Below are 23563 nucleotides of genomic sequence, written 5' to 3'. Positions count from 1 at the left end.
GCTCTGAGCTGCCAGCACAGAGCCCGATGCAGGGCTTGAACCCACGAGCAGCGAGATCATGACCTGAGCTGAAGTCAGATCCTTAACTGAGTCAGCCAGGCGTCCTTTTTAAGTTTATTTTTATAGTTTTATCACCCAAGTGTGGATCTCTAGACATTATGGTTCAGCTTTGCCCATTTTTAAGAATTTCATATGCCTTTTAAGTCTCAATCTGTAGGTTCCTCCTCCATTCCTTTGCTTTCCCTCAACTTAATCATTGAAGCATCCAGACCTAGATGCTTAATGCCCAGATTCATTAATTTAGTAGGCATTTCATTTTTTAAAATGTTTTTATTATTTTTGAGAGAGAGAGAGAGAGACACCATGGGCAGGGGAGGATCAGAGAGAGAAGAAGTCACAGGATCTGAAGACAGGCTTCAGGCTCTGAGCTAGCAGTCAGCACAGAGTCTGAAGCGGGGCTTGAACCCACGAACCATGAGATCATGACCTGAGCTGAAGTTGGACGCTTAACCGACTGAGCCACCCAGGTGCCCCAATTTACTAGGCATTTCAAAACAACCATATTCAAATTGTCATAATCGTTGGAACAGTTTTTCAAAAGGCACTCCCTTTATATTCTATTTCATTACCTCAAGGGACAGTTTATAGAGAAGCAGCAAGGTAACGGATTCTTTTCCTTTATTTACCATCTTCAGTATGATTTAATTTCCTATCATCCTGCAAAAGGGCAAACAATTAGTTACGTACACACACACACAACATTATAAACTCACGGATTTAAACATACTTAGTGTTTATGGAGTTACCCTTTTAATGCCCAAATTGTTCCATTTTTGGCCATGAGAACTTGGCTCCTGAGTCTTTTTTTTTTTAAGTCTGTTTGTTTTTGAGAGAGAGCAAGTGGGGGATGGGCAGAGAGAAGAGTCTAACATGGGGCTCAAATCCATGAACCGTGAGATTGTGACCTGAGCCAAAATCAAGAATTGGATGCTTAAGCGACCAAGCCACTGAGTCCTTTTGACATTGCCCTGATGGTGTTTGCGAGCTTCCTGCTATCTGGTAAGATAAGCTGATCCATGTGTGTCTTGTACATTTTCTGCCCCAGACCTGGACTCAGCCATTTCTTTAAGCTCTGGTTGCTTTCCAGGGAAATGGTATTTTAAGATCTGAGTGGTAGGAGTGTACCTTACTACTACTGGATTGGTCATTGTTTGTAGACCTTTTCAATGGATAGAGTAAGATAAAACACTTCATGAGTTCATACTGATAGTTCCTATTCAAATTCCAGGCTAACAGGTTTTTAGCTTCTTCTGTATCACACCTGTACCTCCTCTCTGCCACACAAAAATTTCTGATTCTCAAGGTCACAGGGCATGAGAGTATTAGAAATACCATAATTATTCAATTGCTTTTTGGTCATCAGAATTTAAATCCTAGGTAAATTAGCATACTTCCCCCTTTTCTTCTACACAGAGTGCTACAAGTAGATAATGTAATCAGTTGCTTCGGAAGACAACTTTCCCTTGTGTAGCCCAGAGCTGTACACGTGTCCCAGGAACTCTGTGCTGTCACCAGGCTGCAAGGTCGGTGGGGTGGGGGAGAGGGAGGGCAAGGTTAGCCAGAAAAGAAAAATCGGCTTCCCTTCTCTCCTCTCTAGCACAGCCCGCCCTCTAGTGGGGATGCTAATGAGCAGGAAATAATGCAAGGCAGGTCACAAAGAAAGTCAATTAGCTGACATTTACTTCGCAATCACCAGAAGGGGTCCTAAAATGGGTGCTAAAGGTAGAAAAGCTCTCTGTGGCGTTAAGTGGCTTCAACTGTACCTGGGAAAAGCAGAAGCTGCCCCATGAAAAGCACTTCACAAAACGTCACCAAGCATCACACCAAATTTCAAAATCATGAGAGGGAAGGCCAATAGTTTCTCAAAGTGATTTAATTATAATTATTTTTAAAGAACTGGTATATTTATTTCAGTGGAACACATAAAATATCCTAGGACATAAATGTCCATATACATTTAAAAAGTATTATAAGGGACACCTCGGTGGCTCAGTCAGTTAGTTGAGCCTCCAATTCTTTGATTTTGGTTCAGGTCATGATCCCAGGGTCATAGGGTAGAGCCCTGAGCCCAGCTTGTGCTGAGCGTGGAGCCTGCCTAAGATTCTCTCTCCCTCTGCCCCTCTCCCCCACTCACACACTTGCTCTTTCTAAAATAAAAAATAAAAGTATTGTAAGTCACAAATGACAAGTATGTTAAAAAGCTTAATCTTTTGCATACAAAACTCAAAGGGGGCATCTGGGTGGCTCAGTTGGTTAGTTTCCAACTCTTCATTTAGGTTCAGGTCATGATCTCACTGTGAATTTCAGCCCTGTGACAGGCTCTGTGTTGACAGCAAGAAGTCTGCTTGGGATTCTCTCTCGGTCTCCCTCTCTGGCCCTCCCCCACTCAGGCTATCTCTCTCTCTCTCTCTCTCTCTCTCTCTCTCTCCAATAAATAAACTTAAAAAAATTAATCAATGGATCTAAAGATAAAATCCTATATTCTTTAGTATTTTGACTTAATTTATTAAAGATTTATTCACTTAGCTTATTTATATAATCTGTTCACCCAATGTGGGTTTGAATTTACAACCCCAAGATCAAGAATCGTATGCCTTTCTGACTGAGACAGCCGGGCGCCTCTGACTTAATGTTAAGACTCAGTTTGGTCATAGAAGCTCAGATTTTTTTAAATGTTTATTTATTTTTGAGAGAGAAAGAAAGCACAAGGGAAGGGCAAAGAGAAAAGGAGACAAAAGATAAAAAAACGGGCTCTGCACTGACAGCAGAGTCTGATGAAGGGCTCAAACTCGGGAGCACGAGATCATGACCTGAGCTGAAGTCAGCCACTTAAGCAACTGAGCCACCCACGCACCCTCAGATTTTTTTTTTAATATTTAACATGACCTTTAATACTCTGTTCAGTAATGTACAAGTTTAATTTTTTTTTAATGTTTGTTTTTGAGAGAGAGAGACAGAGCTCCCCACATTGTTAGTTTTTTTTTTTAAAGGTGGTAGTCCAGGGCACCTGGGTGGCTCAGTTGGTAAAGTGTTAACTTTGGCTCAGGTCATGATCTCGGGGTCGGTGGGTTTGAGCATTGAGTCAGGCTCTGTTCTGCCAGTTCAGAGCCTGGAGCTTGCTTGAGATTCTTTGTCTCCCTCTCTCTCTGCCCCTCCCCCTCCTCTAAAAAATAAACATTAAAAAAAACAAAACTGGGGCACCTGGGTGGCTCAGTCACTTGAGCACCCGACTTTGGCTCAGGTCATGATCTCATGGTGGGTTCAAGCCTTACATCAGAATCTTCCTGTTAGCCTGTCAGCACAGAGCCCTCGTTGGATCCTCTGTCCTCTCTCCCCACTTGCACTTTCCCAAAATAAATATAAAAAAAAAAACTTAACAATATAACTTGCACAATTTTCCATGGCAATAAAAAAAGACAACTACAACATCATTTTAATGACTACTTGATATTTCTGTGTCTACCATGTAGAGCACAATTTGCTTAACCAATATACTCCCATATTGTAGTATATTTGGCCCATTTTGTTTCCAGTGTTTTACTGTTATCACGAATTGCTGTATTGAATGTATCTTTTTTAAAAATTTATTTTTTAGAGAGAGCAAGTGAGCGAGCAGGGGAGGGGCAGAGAGAGAGGGAGAGAATCCCAAGCAGTGTCCACATCAGCATGGAGCCCAAAGTGGGGGGCCAAAATCAAGAGTACAGACTTTTTTTTCTTTTAAAATTTTTTTAATGTTTTATTTTTGAGAGAGACTGAGTGCAAGTGGGGGAGGGATGGAGAGACACAGAATCTGAAGCAGGCTCCAGGCTCTGAGCTGTCAGCAGAGCCCAATGTAGGGTTGAACTCACAAACCTTGAGATCATGACCTGAGCCGAAGTGGGACGCTCAACAGACTGAGCCACCCAGGCGTCCCTGGACTCTTTTTGTTTCTTAATGTTTGCTTATTTTTGAGAGAGACACAGCATGGTGGGGGAGGGGCAGAGAGTGAGGGAGACACAGAATCTGAAGCAGGCTCCAGGCTCTGAACTGTCAGCAAAGAGCCAGACACCACGCTCAAACCCATGGACCCCGAGATCATGACCTGAGCCGGAAGTCCGATGCTTAACTGATTGGGCCACCCAGGTGGCCCAATCATAAATCTTAAGGCTAGATTTAGCATATAGATCCCAGCTAGATTCTTTTAAGTGGTACCATTGGGTCACGAGGGAGTCTACCTGGCAGAGACAAAGTTTTCCTCAGATAAGAAATTTTCCTTGGAAGGTACAAAGGTAGACACAGCACAGAATTTACAGGCATATTTGCTTGGCAGAAGTTATATTTTAAAAAGACTGATAAAAAAATAGACAACCAGGTTTGGAAGTTTGTATTTGAAACAATAAACAAAAGTGAACCACTTGTAGGTTCTTTAGAACTAAATGCTATTGGAGAAAAATACTTCCAGCAGATCAAATAGGAGGGGCATGAAGTAATGAAATTTTGATTCTGAGTGGTGACAGTGAAAACAACTTCAACTAATCTATAAGACTTGAAGAATTGTATTTGAAGGGAAAACAGGAAAGAAAGTCGCCTTTTTTGTTTGTTTGTTTAAATGATTTTAGCTTTTCCAAGCTGGACAGCCCAGAAACCACAGAATCCTAAGGTCTCAGTAAATGTTACAGGGAAACTGATAGTAAACTACCTGACAATAAGAGATGGGGGACCAGCAGAATCGAATACATAATTAGTAGAGCCCCCAGCAAGATGAAAGTGTGAGGTACTTGTTCAAAAACTAAGAATTTCAGTTGGTGAGAGCAGAACATTAAACCAAGAGTAGGGCCCTGTACAGAACGCACACCAGTAAAATGCTGACTCTAGTGACAAGAGACGATAAGCTTGCGCCTAGCGGTCTACAAACCACGAGGCGTCCCCGGGTTTGACCCCACCCATTCCTGAACTCAGGGGCCCTGGCAGAGCTAGCAACACTTCCAAGAGAGCGCGGACTGGAGGCGCTGAGGTGCAGCTTGGACCCCGGACCTTTGCACTCTGCGCGGCGAGGTCACTCGACCTCCAGCCTGGGCGAAGATCCCGAGACGTAGCACGTCCTGGCCTTGGACTCTGACGCTTACTCATAAACCCGGAGGAAGGGTAGGAGGCGGCGCTCGTGCACTCCCTGGACTAGTAACCCAGAGCGTTGGGGGCACGGTGAAGACCGAGAGTCTAGGGAAGGTCTGCAAATCCCATAGAGCCGAGAGGCTTTCAAGAGGAACAGACGGAACCGGAAAGGCCCCTAGAAATCCCTGGGTGTGTTAGGGAGCGTCTGCAAAGACCGTGAAGGGACGCCAGGAGTCATTTCAAAAGTTGCCAAAGCAAGTAAGGGGTGATCTATAAAGGGTAGCCCCCACAAAACAAGGTTTCCGGAAGCTAAACCCGTAAGAAAGGGTGTGGAGGCCTAGATTCCCTTGTGTGACGTGATCACACCCCAAAGGCACCTGTCACCCCTCATTGCCGGGCTGACTGAAGCTGCAGCCAGCAAAATAAGGCTGGAGCCAGGTGGGGAGGAAGGGGAAAGAGAGGCCCTTAGAGACCGTCTGGAAATTGCGAAGCCAAAAGAATTTTAGGGGCCGACGGCAAGTGGTATCCCTCGCTAAGACACCTCTAGGTAGCGAACCACCAATTTCTTGCAAGCCCCGCCCCTCACCCATCAAGCCCAGATCGGTAGTCTCCGAATCAGGAAGGAGCCGGTTCCCCACTACTCCTCCCAAAAAGGAGCTAAGGCCCCACCTCGGTCGCGCGCTTTCTCCTCCCCTCCCACCCTTCAGGCACTTTCTCCCGCCCACCTGTCAATCACTGTGCTCAGCTGTCCAGTTAGCTGGCCAAGGGGGCGGGGCCGTCAGGGGCAACGCTTGACGTCCGCAGTCCTCCGGCCGGGAAGCCAGGAGATGCATGACGAAGGAGGCGCGTGACGGAGGAGCGGTTGGCCAACGCTGCGGCCGCAGTCGGTGTAAACAAGGCCTTGCGACCCTGCGGGTCCTGCGACCGCTCCTGGCTGGTGGGTGGTCTTGCGCGCGGCTGTAACCGCCGGCTTCAGTGGGAGGGGCTTTTCAGCTTCTCCTTGCCTCCCCCACTTGGCGTACACACCCCCGGCACACCACGTGGGCGTGAGGCGAGAAAGGAGGGGGTGTTAGGCGGAATTCTAACCTCATTGGCTGTCGGTGCTGCCGGCTTTTGCAAAGAAGCGCTCTGATTGGTCGGTAAGGGGGGCGTCGGGGGTCTCCGAGCCCTAAGGCTTCTGATTGGATACATGATATAAGCTAATGAGGCGCTTTCTTCCGCGAGGGGTTTTGATTGGTCGGCCAGAGAGGTTACCTGGGAATTCACCCACCCACTCCCCTCAGGGACTTTGATAGGTGAGTTTGAGGTAGAAAACTGAGAAATTCCGCTTCAAAAGATTCTCGTTCGTGAGCTAGTCCAGCTCCCTAGCCTTCACTCTGATTTTCTTTTTTTTTTTCTTTGCTTCACAGGATTGGGGAAGGTTTGTGGTCCTGAAGCCTTGGGAGTTGTCACAGGCTAAAGAGAAGGGATCTCAGTCCTTAGGAAGGGTCGCACTCCTAGAGATAGCTACCGCTCTATCTCAGGAGACCCTGGTGTTTCTAGAGCAGGCTCTGCTTTCACCAAACCCAAGGAGGTGACAGGAGGAGTCTCTGCACAGGACCTAATGATGCTGTGATCAGAAGATGGGATCACGGAACAGCAGCAGTGCAGGAACTGGGTCCGGAGACCCCTCCGAGGGCTTGCCCCGAAGAGGGGCTAGCCTGCGTCGGAGTGAGGAAGAGGAAGAGGAGGATGAAGATGTGGATCTGGCCCAGGTACTGGCCTATCTCCTCCGCAGGTAACTTACCCTCTGATGTGTCCCCACCAGGAACCACCACAGTCCCTTGATCCCAACTCCAGGCACTGAAGTTAAAGAGGATAGGGACTCGGATTAGCCTAGACCAGCTGTTCTGTTTTCGCTTCCCTTCTGGACACTAATGGCACTCAGTACTCTTCTCGATACCCAATAAGAGTAGTTCTTATCTAGGGAGGGTCACGAAGACAAACTCACTTTTGTGTTTGAGGAAACTGTTCAGGGGAGCTTCTCTAGCTGTGACTACACAAATGTAATCTATTTTCCAAGTAAGTAAAAAATAAAATAAACATAGGGTCCCTGATGGAAAAATAATGACGTGAAAGGTAAAAGAGAAGAGCTGGGGAGGTGGGTATTGAACGTCAGTGAAGTTATTGACATGTGCTACGAAGCAATGTGGGCTTACTTGAAAAACAAGTTTAAATTAACGTAACTCTAACCCCGTTCTTGAGGAAAGAATGCTTTGAGGAAAATGACCACTAATACTTTACTGAAAAGGTTTGCCGCTGGGTTTGTTTTTTAGCTATGGTTCCTTGGGAAGAAGACAAGCCTGGGGATCCCTTTAGCTCTATGCTGGACTCCTCAGGCAAGAGGCTCAGAAGGAAACACTCTTAGAATTTTTAGCTCTTTAGGAAGTCAACTAAGTAGGTCTGTCAATGTCCATGGAATGTCGGGGTTCTCTGCTCCTGCTGTAAGCGTGAAGATTTGCTTCTTACTGTGTCTTATAGGAGAGTGAAACTAACAGCCAAGGTCTAGTCAGCCTCAAACTTCAAAACGAGGACAGTATAGGGTTTGAGTAGCAGGTGGATAGCCATTGGCTCTGAATTTTGTTGGCTTGAGGAAGGGATCCTCTCTTTTATCATGGCCATCTCTCCACAGAGGCCAAGTGAGGTTGGTGCAGGGAGGAGGTGCGGCAAATTTACAACTCATCCAGGCCCTTTCAGATTCAGAGGAAGAGCATGACAGTGCTTGGGATGGCCGTCTCGGAGATCGATACAACCCACCCGGTAAGAGGAAAGGCAGACTGAGACCCTAATATTGGAAGACTTTCATTAGAAAATCCTTTCTGTTTTCTTTTCTTTTTTCCTTTCTTTTTTTTTTTTTTTTTTTGTAAGAACATATGTTAAACTGAAATAAGATGAGATAACTCAGGGAATGAGGGAGTCTTTACAGGCTTGGTATATTCAGCCACACTGAGTGGGCTGGAGCACACTTCTGGGGCTGGAAGACCTAGGATGAAACTTCTCCTTGGTACTCACAGTGGATGCAACTCCTGACACCCGGGAGCTGGAATGCAATGAGATCAAGACGCAAGTGGAATTGGCCACAGGGCGGCTGGGACTTAGGCGGGCCGCCCGGGAGTACAGCTTTCCTCAAATGCTACACCAGGTAGGCCTCTCCGCCTCCAACCATCCTAGTAGCCGGCCTCCTGAGGTAGCCAGAGAAAAGGGAAATAAACTTTCCAAGGAAGCCTCAAGTGCTGGAGCTGGAAATTTCTTAGCCAGCCTGCCTTGGAGTTTGGTGGGACACGCTACTGTGTGTGTGGTGTCCGTTTCTGTAGCAAGAGCAATATCTGTGGAGGGGTGGGCGTGGGGTGGCTGAAGTGGCCCTCTGTCTGTGCTAGCAATATTCTCCAATCCCTTCCTTTAGAGAGAACGGGGCCTCTGCCACCGGGGAAGCTTCTCCCTTGGAGAACGGTCTCGAATGATGTCTCAGTGAGTATGGGGCTTGCTGGAGAGACTCTAAGGGCCCCAGATAGGTTTTATCCCCTAAACTTTGAAGGGACAGGTATTAAAGGCTGTTCAGGGATGTTAAAGTGAGGTTACATGGGGTGAAAGCTTGAGAGTAAACAAACTGGAAAAGTGTAGGAACTGAGAGGAGAAACAAATGAATGAAAGAAAAGGGGTTGTACCCCAAGCCAGAAGGGAAGTCTGCCCTCGTACTCACACTGAGCCCTGTTAGGATTCTGCTAACCAGGACAGTCCTCATCCTCAGCTCCCTTTACCTTCACTTTCCCTTTGCCTCCCCAGCTTCTTGCCCAACGATCTGGGTTTCACTGATACCTTCTCTCAGAAAGCTTTCTGCGGCATCTACAGCAAAGATGGTCAGATCTTCATGTCTGCTTGCCAAGGTACCAGTCCCTGGTCCTATGAATTGCCTGGAACAGGAATACAGCCCCTGACGGAGGCTAGAAAGCCCCAGACTGAGGGACTGCTGACCCTGGGTTAGGATGCTTAGCCAGAACACAATTCCCATGATCAAGGGAAGATTCCACAGATGTATAGAGAAAGAGAGGCCAGATCTAAAGAGGATACAGAAGGGGGTTCCCTAATTCTGCCTGATCCCCACTTACCCAGACCAGACGATCCGACTGTATGACTGCCGGTATGGCCGCTTCCATAAATTCAAGAGCATCAAGGCCAGGGACGTAGGCTGGAGTGTCCTGGACGTGGCCTTCACCCCTGATGGGAACCACTTCCTATATTCCAGCTGGTCTGATTACAGTGAGTATGCCCCAGAGTTCCACTGGCTTTCCAGCCCAGGACCTGAGGTCTCCAAATGCCTATGTCCATTGTGCCCGGGAAGATCACCCTCAGGGTCTGACATCCTCACCCTTTGTTCCATCTCCTGCCTAGCTTTACTCCCACCCTTCTTCCCCTCAGCTCTGAAAGATTCTTGTTTCTCTTGCCTTTCTTAGTTCATATCTGCAACATCTACGGGGAGGGAGACACACACACTGCCCTGGATCTAAGGTACTGGCTTCCCTCCTTGGGCAGACTCTTCAGAAACTTCTCAAGGAAGGCTCTCCCGGAGCAAACCTCCTGAACTGGGACTCCTGCTAAAAGGGAGAAAGTACACTGGTTGCAAGTGTCTCTGTGCGGATTCCTGGGAGGGAAGCGCCTATCCTTGTCAACCAGAGGACCAGGGTAAAACAGATGGTTGTGGGATTATTTCCGCATCCTCACTGAGGTGATCCACATTCTGGCACGCGTTAGCAGGACTTCTTTTTCCCCTTAGAAGTGTGGCTTACAATCCTCGTCAGATTCTGTGCAGATCGACAAAGGCTGAGGGAAATCTACTTAACCCAGCTCCTTCTATGCTCTTTTCAGGCCAGATGAGCGTCGCTTTGCTGTCTTTTCCATCGCCGTCTCCTCAGATGGCCGGGAAGTGTTAGGAGGGTGAGTGTTTGTAGGGGATGTAGTCCTCAATTAATGAGATAGGAGTTCTCCCAGTCACTGGCTCTCTGCCCTTGCAGAGACATACTGGACACTGCTATGGAGAACAACCAGCCCTTCTCCAAGGTCAGGGTTTACGAGTGGCTTCACCTCTTGCTCTCCGTTTCCCCAGCATGAGATGGGACCTCTCAAACCTCCTTCCCAAAACACAGCTAACTTTTTTCCCACCTCCTGTGTAAGAAGAGACCAGGGCTTGCCCCTCAGCAGGACTTTGCAACAGGGACTCTCTAGAGCATACACAGCACAGGTCCTCTCAGTTCTGGCTCCAGGACCCTCTTCATCCCTTCCCTTTCAGGGCCAATGATGGCTGCCTGTATGTCTTTGATCGAGAACAGAACCGGCGCACCCTTCAGGTATTGTTCCTGAGATTTAGAGCCTCTGCTTCCTGGTCTTTGGCATATTAAAAGACCTAGAGAGAGGCCTAGGTGTTCTGGCTCCCTTTTTCCCTAGATTGAGTCCCACGAGGATGACGTGAATGCAGTGGCCTTTGCTGACATAAGCTCCCAAATCCTGTTCTCTGGGGGCGATGATGCCATCTGCAAAGTGTGGGATCGACGCACCATGCGGGAGGATGACCCCAAGCCTGTGGGTGCACTGGCTGGACATCAGGACGGCATCACCTTCATTGACAGCAAGGTGGGCAGGAAAGCAGAACTGCATGGCCAGGTTACAGTTGTCCAGGAGCATGTCAAGGTTGGACTGGCGTGGAAACTCACCAAGCTGCTTATTAACTAAGGTTTGCAAGAGCTAGAGTTTAGGGAAGGGGCTTAAGCCAAGAAACGTGAGCTCCATCTGTATTCATCAGTTCTCAAGGAGCAGGGCAGGGCTTTCTGTGGAAGGAAAGAAGACAATTAATCCAGGATAGAATAGGAGGCCCAGCCAGTTCCTGAGCAAAGAAGAGGAACACTAGCCAGGGGGCGGGGTCTGTGGTAGAATACCAATGGGGAGCTCACCTAGATGAAGAAAGAGGCAAGCTAAGTCAAAGGACTGACATTCTTCCCCCTCACCTGGAGAAGCAAAGCTGGACTGACAGACCCGGATATTTGCAAACTCTGACACTTTGTTACCCATCTGGGGATTCACAGGGTGACGCCCGGTATCTCATCTCCAATTCCAAAGACCAGACCATCAAGCTTTGGGATATCCGACGCTTTTCTAGTCGGGAAGGTATGGAAGCCTCACGGCAGGCTGCCACACAGCAAAACTGGGACTACCGCTGGCAGCAGGTACCCAAAAAAGGTGAGAGTGAAAAGTAGATCCTGAGATTTGGAGAATAAAGAGTAAGGGGTGGTAGTTAAAATAACCCCTGGTAAGTCCTGGCATGGTCACAGTGGATGTGACTGTACCCAGACCCCCTCCCCGCTCCTTCTTGCTAGGTATGAAGTCTTTGCTTGCTGAACTGTGGGGAAAGTTGGGGGTTCCCAGGGCTGGGGGCTGGGGCTCACTCAGAAACAACCAAGACAAAAGTATTTCAGTATCTTCACAACCAGCATGTTGAGCCACATTGGTGAATATTCAATGGGGAAGGAGCACCAGTTGGGGATTGGAAAGGCAAGTCATCTGTGAGCATCAGTCTTTGCTAAGGACTGATGATACAGGAGAATCCAGACTGCCTAACCGAGGGCTCTCCGCTCATCCCTCCGCAGCCTGGCGGAAACTGAAGCTCCCAGGAGACAGCTCCCTGATGACCTACCGGGGCCATGGGGTGCTGCACACCCTTATCCGCTGCCGATTCTCCCCGACCCATAGCACCGGCCAGCAGTTCATCTACAGCGGCTGCTCTACTGGCAAAGTGGTTGGTAAGGATTGTGCCTGAACAGGGGACCTTGGGGAAGGGAGGAATGTTTCTCTGGCATTTCACTGTAGTCACCAATAACCACCTTCAACGTCTTAATGGTGACTGTGAGATTTAATTGAGCTTGGAGTGGGTTAGGCTTAGAAAAGTAGAAAACATTGTATTCGTTAGCACTATTTTGTTTAGAGAAAGTACAAGTGTGGGAGGGGCAGAGGGAGAGGGGAGAAAGAGAATCTCAAGCAGGCTCCGTGCCCAGTGTGAGCCAGATGCGGGCTCAATTCCACCCTGGGATCATGACCTGAGCCAAAATCAAAAATTAGACACTTAATCGACTGAGCCACCCAGGCACCCTAACATTTTAAATTCAGAAAAGGAATATAGGAGCGCCTGGGTGGCTCAGTCGGTTAAGCATCCAACTTTGGCTCATGTCATGATCTTGTGTTTCGTGGGTTCGAGCCTCACTTTAGGCTCTGAGCTGACAGTTCGGGGCCTGGAGCCTGTCTTCAGATTCTGTGTCTCCCTCTCTCTCTATCCTTCCCCACTCATATTCTATTTCTCTCTCTCTCTCCAAATAAATAAACATTAAAAAAATAAGAGAAGGAACCTAGACTTCTAGTCAGTGAATATAATAGGTTGCCAAAAATATACTCAGTTCTGTTTTTTAGCCTGTCAAGGAAAGAAAGAGATTGCAGATGAAAATTGGGGAGGTGGGGGGTGGGGGGACGGGGACAAATAGGATGACACAAAAAGACAAACTCATAGTAAGGGGCATGCAGCCATTAAAGCAGAAAGAGTACCCAAAAGACACAAACACGGGTACAGCTGTGAGGAGCCTAAGACAGTGCATACCTAGGGAGGCACTCAGAGGCTCACTTGGAAAGAAAGATGCACCCCTACCTGGAAGAGAAAGAGCAGACTCCGATGTCTGTGTGGACATCCCATTGTTCACTTTTGGTGTGCCTTCCATTTCTTGTGGGTTTCATAGAAAATTGAAAAGCGCTTTAAAGCCACGTTGCATTTTCCTAACTGTTGCCCCTGTGAAGTTTAGCTAAGGGCCAGGGAGAGGTACCCACGCTCTGCCAGGCCATATACTCAAGCTGAGGCAGGGAAAAGGGAAAAGAAAGAGAAGTCACATCATCCTCTGGTGTGGGCTCTGCTCCCCTGTGCAAGTGGGGAATGTGCCCGAGACTCAGGTAAGCCGTACAGCTCAGGAACTATGACGGGTGCTGAGAAGCTACTCTGGCAGCCCCTCTCCACTCTGGTCTTCCCTGGACAGTGTATGACCTCCTCAGCGGCCACATCGTGAAGAAGCTGACCAACCACAAGGCCTGTGTGCGTGACGTCAGCTGGCACCCCTTCGAGGAAAAGATTGTCAGCAGTTCGGTGAGGTGGCAGGGGTTGGGGGGCCAGTGCATATGTCTGGGTCTTGGACCTAGGTGGGGCAGCACCCCCTGACTGTTTGCTACCTTCTGCCCTGCAGTGGGACGGGAACCTGCGTCTCTGGCAGTACCGCCAGGCCGAGTACTTCCAAGACGACATGCCAGAGTCGGAAGAGCCCCCCAGTGCCCCTGCCCCAGTGCCCCGCCCCTCTGCAGCCTTTTCCTCGCCCCAGTAGACCTGATCTCCAGCCCTCTACACGGGTGAGCCTCTTACATGTGCTCTGCCGCCTCCCTTCTGGGAGGCCTGTGGGAAATCCTTGGCATTGGATGGGGGAGAAGCCCATACCCGGGCTTTGGGGCCCTAGCTGAGCCCTGGAAGTTCCCCTCCAAGGGGCAGAGTGGTCTCCTCACTTTCTCACACCCAGTGGCTTGGATGTCTGTCTCTGGCCAGGGTTAGGCAGGACTGCCATTATCTGGGGTGTGGCCTTTGTCAGGAAGAGAACTGTTGGAGCGTTTCTAATCATGTTTGGATATTAAGTGTTAGCTCCTAGAGTAGATGCCTGGGGCCAGGTCTGAACCGAGCTATCAGCCAGGCCCATTGCCCTGGCCTTCATGTTGAGGATTAGACTGGCCAATTTGAGGGCCAGGCATCCTGGCCATTCTTCCAGAGGTCCTGAAGGCTAGAGCTCTAGCCGCTTAGGGGAGGGTGGGGTGAGTAAGGCGTGTCCTCAGCACCCTCTTGGGATGGGAATTACATTTCTCTCTGTGTCTGGGTCTTTGGGGTGGGACAGGTTGTGGTGTGAGAGGCTCCATGTGGCCCCACACAGGGCAGGCCCTCCTTCCCAGACTTCTGTCATGCTGGAGGCCAGCAGCTTCAAGGAGGGATGTTGAAGTAGGACTCCTTGGTCCTCTCACTGGCTTTGGCTCCCTCAATAAATTCTCTGTGGGAACCTGGCTTAGTGTCTGTCTCTGTCTCACTCGCTCTTTTTCCTATTTGAGGCCTTTTATCTTCTCACTTCAAGAAAGTAGTAGCCACAAAGGCTTTAGATATGCTTCTCTGTGGGAGAAAACACACCCCTTTGATGCCCCCCAGGATGAAGAGAAATACCAAAACATTTGTTAACTGTGCTCTGCAATAGGCAACTCCCTCACTGAACTCAGAAACTTCCAGCAAGTAGAAATTGAGATAGCAGGAAGTAAGCATATTTTCGATTAGAGCCTGGAACACCCACATCAGCCTTGTTCTGGGGCTGGCCTTGGAGCTGGTCTGGTCTGTGAGAAGAAGTAGCTCAGAGCCAGAGAGAACCGGGTGGGCACTGATGCCAGGCCCTGTCTGGGTGTGAAGCACCCTCACAGGCAGCCTTAGTCCAGGTGAGGAAATGATGATGTGAGGAGGTCAGGCAACATGCCTCAGATAGAATAGATTGCCAAAAATACCTTTGGGGTGGGACAGAGGAACCCATGGTTTATGGTCAGTAGGGGAGGTGGTTGGGGTCCACACCCAGCTCTGATCTACCTTTCTTTATGACATGTCATTATCCCTAATGCAATTCTCAAACCACCATACACACCTCCAGGGGCTATCAAAGACACAGCAAGGGGTAAAAGGGATTTCTCTTTAACAGCAAAACAGGTAGTTAAAAAATTTTTTTTAATTTTACATTTATGTATTTTTTGAGAGACAGAAAGAGACATAGCACAAGTTGGGGAGGGGCAGAGAGAAAAGGAGACACAGAATCTGAAGCAGGCTGCAGGCTGTCAGCACAGAGCTCAGTGCAGGGCTTGAACCCACCAACCACAAGATCATGACCTGAGCCGAAGTTGGATGCTTAACCAACTGAGCCACCCAGGTGCCCAGCAAAACAGGTAGTTTTAAAAGAGTAGATTATCCAGCAGCTTGGCCCACGTGTGTTCTCTTTCCTCTGATCTGCCTAATGTGAAACTATTATGCCTATCTCCCTTCCCACCGGCCCTCCTCATTCCCCAGTGTCACTTCACCCCAAAGATGCCACCCACCTCACCCAGAACTTGTATGACCTCCAGGGTGCCAAAATTTAGAAGCAAGTTACAATTTTTAGTATCCTCAAAGCCTCCTTGAATCAAGGCCTCAAGGATCATCCATTCTTCTAATTAAGAGATGAGTTTCCAAAACAATTTTAGTTTATTATTAGTGATCAGAAATACGTGAAATCTGACTGACGAACGGATAAAGAAGTGGTATACATATAGATAAATCAGTGATCAAAAAATGAAATCTTGCCATTTGCAATGATGTGGATGAAGCTAGAGTATATGATACGAAGTGAAATAAATCGGTCAGAGAAAGATAGACAAATACGTGATTTCACTCATGTGGAATTTAAGAAACAAAACAATTGAACATAGGAGAAGGGGTGGGAAGAGAAGAGAGGGAAACCACAAGGGACTCTTAATGATAGAGAACAAACTATGGGTTGGCAGACGGAGGTGGGTGGAAGATGGCTAGAAGGGTAATGGGTACTAAGGAGGGCGCTTGTTGGGGTGAGCACTGGGTATTGTAAGTTTTGAATCACAGAATTCTTCTGAAACCAACATTGCACTGTATGTTAACTAACTAAAAAAAAATGTTTTAACTAAAACTTAAATAAAAAAAAAGAAAAAAAAAGTTACCCAAAAAAGTGAAATCTTTGCTGTTGTACAAATTATACATTTTATACTACTAACAATTATTACAAAAACTTTATCCAGAAGAAAAAGATTTTAATTTCAGGCCTTATGAACACAAGAAGTATTTAAAAATTAACTTTCAGGTCGCCTGGGTGGCTCAGTCGATTAAGTGTCCCACTTGATTTTGGCTCAGGTCATAATCTCACGGGTCATGGGATTGAGCCCCATGTTGGGTTCTGCACTGGCAGCGCAGAGGCTGCTTGGGATTCTCTCTCTCTCTTCCTACCCCCCCACCTCCAAATAAACTTTAAAAATTAAAATTAAATTTCAAATTATAGGCATTTTTTTGGCAGAGAAGTGTGATCAATAAAAGACTTTCAGGCATAAAAACATTAGGATAAATTCTGTAGGGGAAGTCTAATAGAAGTATAATTTCTGACTATTAAGATCTTGTTACATATTTTTTAAATGGGTAATGGCAAGATATATAATCACTGTAGGGTTTAGATTCCATTGGGTGTATTTAAAAGAGTGATATATAGGGGTGCGTGGGTGGCTCAGTTGGTTGAGCGACCGACTTCGGCTCAGGTCATGATCTCACTGTCTGTGGTGGTCGAGCCCTGCATAGGGCTCTGTGCTGATGGCTAGCTCAGAGCCTGGAGCCTGTTTCGAATTCTGTGTGTCTCTCTCTCCCTGCCCTTCCCTGCTTGTGCTCGGTCTCTCTCTCAAAAATAAACAGTAAAATTTTTTTTAATAAAAAAAAGTGATATATAGAAAATGCGTTGGAAATTATGTTTTGTATGGCTATTTAAAATTACAATGAAAAATTTGTTGTCAACATAAAAAATGCGTGAGAGGTTCTATAGGTCTTCATGCTAGGGTCCATAAACAGGAACTATGTCGAGGTCTGGCTTTAGGATCTGGAAGGAATCGGATTGATTTATCAGTCTTGCTCAGTGTATGGATGAGGGCATTGAGGACCAAGGAGGGTTAGCTGATTTTCCCAAAGTCACACAGTTCAGAACCCAGGTGTACTTGCTTGCTCATTCCTTTCCCTACTTAATCAGCCTCCACTGTGCTCTGAAATCCTACTGTGGTTTTGAGGAATGAGGAAGACAAAAAAAAGGATCCCAGAACAGTTACTGAATAACAGGGATATCCTTGTTTAGGTTGCTCTCATGGTTCCAGCCCCAGGGATCAGGCTGGGAGGCCAGAGTGGGGCTTAGAACCCAGGGTAACAGGTAGGTGGACACGACCTAAGGTTTTGATGGACTCCAAGCTGGGGGTTTTTCTTGTAGGGTCTCCTCCACTCCCATCACATGGTACTAAACCTAATCTTTGGGGTTCTGAAAGTCTAACTTGGGCCACTACCCATCTCTGATACAGTATGCCTTTCACCAGACATTTGGATTTCACCTGTTGGCCATCATAATAAACACCAAAGAATGGGGGGTGCCTGGTTGGCTCAGTACGTTAAGCGTCACACTTTTGGTTTCAGCTCAGGTCATGATCTCTCAGCTTCATGGATTCGAGCGCCACATCCAGCTCTGCACTGGCAGCGAAGAACATGCTTGGGATTCTCTCTCTCTCTCTCTCTCTCTCTCTCTGCCCATCTTCCACTCGCACTCTCTGCCTCTCTCAAAATAAATAAACTTTAAGAGGCGCGCCTGGGTGGCTCAGTGGGTTAAGTGGCCGACTTTAGCTCAGGTCATGATCTCACAGTTCGTGGATTGGAGCCCCGCATCAGGCTCTCTGCTGACAGCTCAGAGCCTGGAGTCTGTTTGATTCTGTGTCTCCCTCTCTCTCTGATGCTCCCCTGCTCACACTCTCTGTCTCCCTCTCTCTCTCTCTCTCTCTCAAAAATAAACGTTAAATAAATAAATAAATAAATAAATAAACTTTAAGATTCTCTCTCTCTCCCTCTGCCCCTTTCCCCACTCACAGTCTCTGTAAAATTAAAAAACAAAACAAAACAAAATCTGTGCCTGCTTCATCATCAGTGTGCTCTAGCCCCTCTCCTGAATTCTGAGCAAAAGAGGCCACAGGATGTGCGAGATGTCTGTGCACAGCACGGTGTCCAGTTCAGGCGAGGAGGCACGTCAGCAGCGGTATCCACTTAGGTGCACATTGACCCTGGGGACTTGACCCAGCCCCAACCCCTGTCTGGTGTGAGGGACTCTGCGGGGCTAGTTTGGCCCTATATTAAACATGGTGGTTATGCAATGCGCCAGACATCAGATCTGAGGTGGAACCATACTTTGGTGGGTTTTTTTTTTTTTTCAGTTTAAAAAACATACTCATTTTGAAAGAGCTCATGCAAGCTAAGCACAGAGCCTGATGGGGAGCTCACTCCCACAACCCGGTACTGTGACCTGAACCAAAATCAGGAGTCAGAGGCTCAAATGACTGAACCACTCAGGTGCCCCCAGACCCAGATATTTTTAATGATTTCCAATCTGAATCTTCATGACCCCCTGATTTCCCTGTGGAGCAAACATAGTAAACTTGGGGTGGGGTGGGGGTGTCTGGCTGACCAAACAAAGACAGGCAGACCCAGGCAGACTGTGGACAAAGACAACACTCAACAGTAAGCCTCACCCTCCAGCAAGAACAAGAATAGGGCTGGAGCTGGGGACACAGACCTAGAGAGTCAAGGGGACACAGGGCTAACAGGAAAGGACACAGGCCACTGTCAGGACACACATCTAAGGCTAGGACCCTGCTGACGAAGCAGCCCTCCGCCCTGGCCCCTTGCTGCCCCCCGCCCCTCTCCCCCGCCTGCCAGCTGCCAACAGGGCTCTGCCCTGTGTCTGCCACACCTGTCACTGCCTGTCCTTGTCCGGGGGGGGGGCCCCATCAGCCCCTCCTCAGCTGCCCAGCAGAGCAAGCAGTTAGTGGGGAGGGGAGGGAACATGGAGCGGGGGCCGGTGGTGGGGGCAGGGCCGGGGGCCGGGGCCCGAATCCGGGCACTGCTGGGCTGCCTGGTCAAGGTGCTGCTCTGGGTGGCCTCTGCTTTGCTGTACTTTGGAAGTGAACAGGCCGCCCGTCTCCTGGGCAGCCCCTGCTTACGGCGCCTCTACCACGCCTGGTTGGCAGCAGTGGTCATCTTCGGGCCCCTTCTGCAGTTCCATGTGAACCCTCGGACTATCTTCGCCAGCCACGGCAACTTCTTCAACATGTGAGTCCACTTGAGGCTGTGGGCGCCGGCTCCCCGTGCTCTGGGATCCCAGCTCCCTCCTCCGGACTTCTGTCCTCCTGCCAGTCTGGACACTAAAAATAGGCTAGGAGGTTGAGGAGAAATTGAGAGGGGGGAGGGGAACAGAGTTGTGGGGTACAGGGAAAATCAGGAGCAGGGCTGAAGAGGAAATATGGGCCCTAGAAGGCAGAATGGGCCTCTAAGGAGATGGCAAAGTTTAAATGAATGGGGGTCGGGGAGGAAACAACCAGTGATGATATGTAGCCCTGGGAACAGAGCAGTGAACACATATGGGGTGGAAGATGGGGCTGAGGGGTCGCAATAACCTCCCTTCTTCTGTCCCCACAGAAAGTTTGTGAATTCGGCATGGGGCTGGACGTGCACCTTCCTGGGGGGCTTCGTGTTGCTGGTGGTGTTCCTGGCTACGCGGCGCGTGGCAGTGACTGCCCGGCACCTGAGCCGGCTGGTGGTGGGGGCGGCGGTGTGGCGGGGGGCCGGCCGGGCCTTCCTGCTCATCGAGGACCTGACCGGTTCCTGCTTCGAGCCGCTGCCCCAGGGCCTGCTGCTGCACGAGCTTCCCGACCGCCGCAGCTGCCTGGCAGCCGGCCACCAGTGGCGGGGCTACACGGTCTCCTCCCACACCTTCCTGCTCACCTTCTGCTGTCTGCTCATGGCCGAGGAAGCCGCTGTGTTCGCCAAGTACCTGGCCCATGGGCTGCCAGCCGGGGCGCCCCTGCGCCTGGTCTTCCTGCTCAACGTGCTGCTGCTGGGCCTCTGGAACTTCTTGCTGCTCTGTACCGTCATCTATTTCCACCAGTACACTCACAAGGTGGTGGGTGCCGCCGTGGGCACCTTTGCCTGGTACCTCACCTATGGCAGCTGGTATCACCAGCCCTGGTCTCCAGGTAGCCCAGGCCACGGGCTCTTCCCTCGGCCCCACTCCAGCCGCAAGCATAACTGAAAGAAATAAAGGCAAATCACGCCCAGTTCTGGCTCTTCTCATCATTTGGTTGGGGGGAACTCAGCAAGGGTGGGAAGGATAAGAAAAGAATCAGGCAGTCTCTCCCGTTCCTCAACCATTCCTTGCTGATATCGATTTTGAATATCCTTCCTTAGGCTTGATCTCCTTTCTTCCTGCTGTCCTTTTAGTCTCCCAGTCCTTGCAGACTTCAGGCTACATGGAGGGTTCCCAATGTCAAGGAGTGGCGATGCTAGAGCAGGTAAAACACTCCCTGTGAGGAGGTGCTGATTTGTTTTTCCTGCCTCCTCCCTCCACTGAATTCCTCAGGCCTCCATAAGGGCCTGCCTATCTGGGCACATTAATTTAACAGGCACTTATTGAGCCAAGAAGAGTTCCATGCCTTGTAAATGAGACCAGGTTTCTGGAGCGCCTGGGTGGCTCAGTCAGTTAAGCGTCCTACTTGACTACAGCTCAGGTCATGATCTCATAGTTCGTGAAACGGAGCCTGAGTCAGGCTCTGCACTGACAGCACAGAGCCTGCTTGGGATCCTCTCTCTCTCCCTCTCTCTGCCCCTCCCCTGCTCACATTCTCTCTCTCCCTCCCTCCCCCTCTCTCTCACAAAATAAATAAATATTTTAAAATAATAATTATAAATTAAAAGCAAAAAAAAATAAAGATAAACTTTCTGGGATGCCTGGGTGGCTCAGTCGGTTGAGCATCTGGCTTCGGCTCAGGTCATGATCTTGAGGTTCGTGGGTTTGAGCCCTGCTTCAGGCTCTATGCTGATAGCTAGCTCAGAGCCTGGAGCCTGTCTTCAGATTCTGTGTCTCCCTCTCTCTCTAACCCTCCCCTGCTCATACTGTCTCTCTTTGTCTCTCAAGATAAATGAAAAACATTTAAAAAATTAAAAATAAATAACATTAAAAAACATTAAAAAATTTTTAAAAATAGATAAGGTTTCTGCTGTTTGAGGGCTTATAGATTAATGGGGCAGGCAGATGATAAACTCAACAAATAATAGCAAATGCTTCTGTTGTGCTTACTATGTGCCAAGCACAGTTCTTTTTTTTTTTTAATGTTTGTTTTTATTTTTAAGAGAGAGAGAGACACAGAGTGTGAGTGGGGGAGGGTCAGAGAGAGAGGGAGATACAGAATCAGAAGCAGACTTCAGGCTCTGAGCTGTCAGCCCAGAGCCCAACATGAGGCTCGAACCCATGAACCATGAGATCATGACTTGAGCTGAAGTCAGGCGCTTAACTGGCTGAGCCCCACAGGAACTCCCCAGGCACAGTTCTAAATGTCTCTAAGTTCTTTGTATAAGTTAAGACATAGCCCCTCATAACAACACCTACACTATCAGTTAAGGTTTGGTAGTATTCCTATTGTACAGTTGTGAAAACCGAGGCACAGAGGTTAGGTAACTTGCTCACAGTTAGTATATATCAAAGCCAGAATTATAAACCCACGCAATGTGGGCCCATTGCCTGTGCTCTAAACCAAGGACCAGCAACTACAGCCTTCCTGTGGCCAGTTTTAGTATGGTCTGAGAGTTAAGAAAGGTTTTTACATTAAAAAAATTTTTAATTTATTTTTGAGAGAGACAGAGAACACAAGCAAGGGAGCGGCAGAGAGAGACACAGAATCTGAAGAAGGCTCCAGGCTCTGAGCTGTCAGCGCTGAGCCTGAGCTGGGATTCAAACTTACAAACCTCGAGACAATAATCAGAGCTGAAGTCTGATGCTTAACCAACTGAACCGCCCAAGCATCCAGGTTCTTGCGATTGAAAAAAAAAAAAAAAGAATAGGGGCACCTGAGTGGCTCAGTCGGTTGGGCGTCTGGCTTCAGCTCAAGTCATGATCTCACGGTTCGTAGGTTTGAGCCCCACGTTGGGCTCTGTGCTGACAGCTAGCTCAGAGCCTGGAGCCTGCTTCGGATTCTGTGTCTCCCTCTCTCTCTGACCCTCCCCTGCTTGCGCTGTCTCTCTCTGACTCTCAAAAAAAAAAGTTAAAACAGAAAAAAAAGAATATTCCATGATATGTGAAAATTACACAGAATTCAATAGCCATACTAATTCATTTAGGTATGGCTTTCATCTGCTGCAATGGTAGAGTTGAGTCATTACTACAGACACCGTATGACCCACAAAGCCTAAAATATTTACTATCTGGCCTTTTACAGAAAAATCTGCCAACTCCTGGGCTAAACCACACTATCCTTGGGGCACCTGGGTGGCTCAGTTGGTTAAGCATCTGACTTTGGCTCAGGTCATGATCTCACCATTGGTGGGTTAGAGCCCTGTGTCCAGGTCTGTGCTGACAGCTGAGAGCCTGAGCCTACTTTGGATTCTGTGTCTCCCTCTCTCTCTCTCTCTCTGCCCTTTCCCTGATCGCTTGCTTTCTCTCTCAAAAATAAACATTTTAAAAAAGTCTGTTAAACCACCACTATCCTAAAAAAAAAAAAAAGGCTAATATCAGAGGGCTAAGTGCTATGAATGTACTAAAACAGGCTGTTTTGTAATAAAGACTTAATAGAGAGAGTTCCCTCAGGAGAGGAGACATTTGAGCTGAGAACCTAAGGCAGGGAAAGGGTGTCAGGCAAAGGGATTGGTAAGGGCAAAGGCCCTGAGGTAGGAATGAACCCCAGACAGATTTAAGCAACAATGGAAGGTCCAGATATTTCCAAGTGTAATGAAAGGGGGAAAGCAGTGGAAAGTGAAGTTGAAGAACAGGTGCCTCGCAGGCCAGGCAAGCCTTATGGGCCAGGAAAGTCCTTTAGATATCATTCTCAGGTCAACAGGGATCTCAGAAGGGGCTTTAAGCCAAGAGAGAGGTCTGATCCACTGCTGTGCAAAGAGTATAGAGGGGTGTAGTCCACAACAACGGTCAGGAGAGAGCTGACCAGGGCCTGGGTTGGTGTGGTGACAGTGTCTTATGTCACCGCATTGGCCAGACGATGCCCATGGAGCCAGGGCGGTAGGGAGGCCAGAAAAGACGAAAGAGTGCCAGATAAGGATTATCACGGTTCCAGGGAGCAGGAGCAGAAGAGAACCAGCCGAATCCGGAGGCAGGGAAATGGGAGGCGGGCACTGGCCTTGGCTTGCCTATAGGCTCCGGGAGGCTGGGAGGCCGGCCCGCGGTGCGCGGGGAGACACGGAGTTGAAAAAAGGCGGGGGGTGTGGGGGGCGGTGGCCGCAGGCTTCGAGTCGAAAGGCTGGAAGTGAGATGGCGGGGTGGGTAGGAGTGGCTGAGCTTCGGGCGCTGGGTAGGGAAGTGGAGGAGGGCTGGAGCTGGCCGCCTGGTAGAGGAGGAGGTAGTAACGCTACTCTCGGCCTCCAGGGGGAGCCCCGCCGCGGTTGCAGCCCTCCGCCCCTCGGCCCTCTCCACTCTCCGTCTGGCCCCGCCCCCTC

General features: G+C 48.8%; 3 protein-coding genes across 10 annotated transcripts in view; 2 read left to right on the top strand and 1 right to left on the bottom strand.

Moving 5' to 3' along the window:
• Positions 1 to 6176, bottom strand: part of NRL (neural retina leucine zipper) — a 29035-nt gene extending 22859 nt beyond the window's left edge. Inside the window, exons 1-2 of one of the 2 annotated variants that reach the window (XM_029953057.1) lie at positions 5877 to 6176; positions 630 to 717 (exon numbers count right to left, since the gene is read on the bottom strand). The gene's annotated coding sequence lies outside the window, so the exon portion shown is untranslated. The remainder of the gene's footprint in view (positions 1 to 629; positions 718 to 5876) is intronic. The other variant, XM_029953056.1, reaches the window with a different exon arrangement.
• On the top strand, positions 5018 to 17540 carry DCAF11 (DDB1 and CUL4 associated factor 11). 7 transcript variants are annotated; one of them, XM_029953050.1, is made up of 16 exons: positions 5947 to 6088; positions 6561 to 6928; positions 7823 to 7950; positions 8205 to 8332; positions 8594 to 8658; positions 8974 to 9074; positions 9301 to 9447; positions 9642 to 9696; positions 10054 to 10122; positions 10475 to 10532; positions 10630 to 10815; positions 11265 to 11418; positions 11826 to 11978; positions 13251 to 13357; positions 13455 to 13614; positions 17498 to 17540. In XM_029953050.1, exons 2-15 carry the CDS (start codon positions 6774 to 6776, stop codon positions 13587 to 13589), a joined length of 1641 nt encoding a protein of 546 aa, XP_029808910.1. In that variant the 5' UTR covers positions 5947 to 6088; positions 6561 to 6773; the 3' UTR covers positions 13590 to 13614; positions 17498 to 17540. The 7 variants fall into 7 exon arrangements, 6 of the variants coding, with proteins under 6 accessions (XP_029808909.1, XP_029808912.1, XP_029808910.1 ...); XM_029953049.1 differs by lacking the exons at positions 5947 to 6088; positions 17498 to 17540 and adding an exon at positions 5018 to 5184 and having other exon boundaries at positions 13455 to 14308; XM_029953052.1 differs by lacking the exon at positions 17498 to 17540 and having other exon boundaries at positions 5946 to 6088; positions 6722 to 6905; positions 13455 to 14308.
• Positions 17541 to 18911: 1371 nt separating this feature from the next.
• On the top strand, positions 18912 to 20181 carry FITM1 (fat storage inducing transmembrane protein 1). Its single transcript, XM_029953053.1, has 2 exons — positions 18912 to 19177; positions 19544 to 20181. The coding sequence occupies exons 1-2, from the start codon at positions 18912 to 18914 to the stop codon at positions 20154 to 20156; spliced, it is 879 nt and encodes a 292-aa protein (XP_029808913.1). The 3' UTR covers positions 20157 to 20181.
• The last annotated feature ends 3382 nt before the right edge of the window (positions 20182 to 23563 follow it).

The sequence above is a fragment of the Suricata suricatta genome, chromosome 9 (genome assembly GCF_006229205.1).
Source record: "Suricata suricatta isolate VVHF042 chromosome 9, meerkat_22Aug2017_6uvM2_HiC, whole genome shotgun sequence".
NCBI classification, from domain to species: domain Eukaryota; kingdom Metazoa; phylum Chordata; class Mammalia; order Carnivora; family Herpestidae; genus Suricata; species Suricata suricatta.
This window is presented reverse-complemented; position numbering and strand designations above follow the sequence as displayed.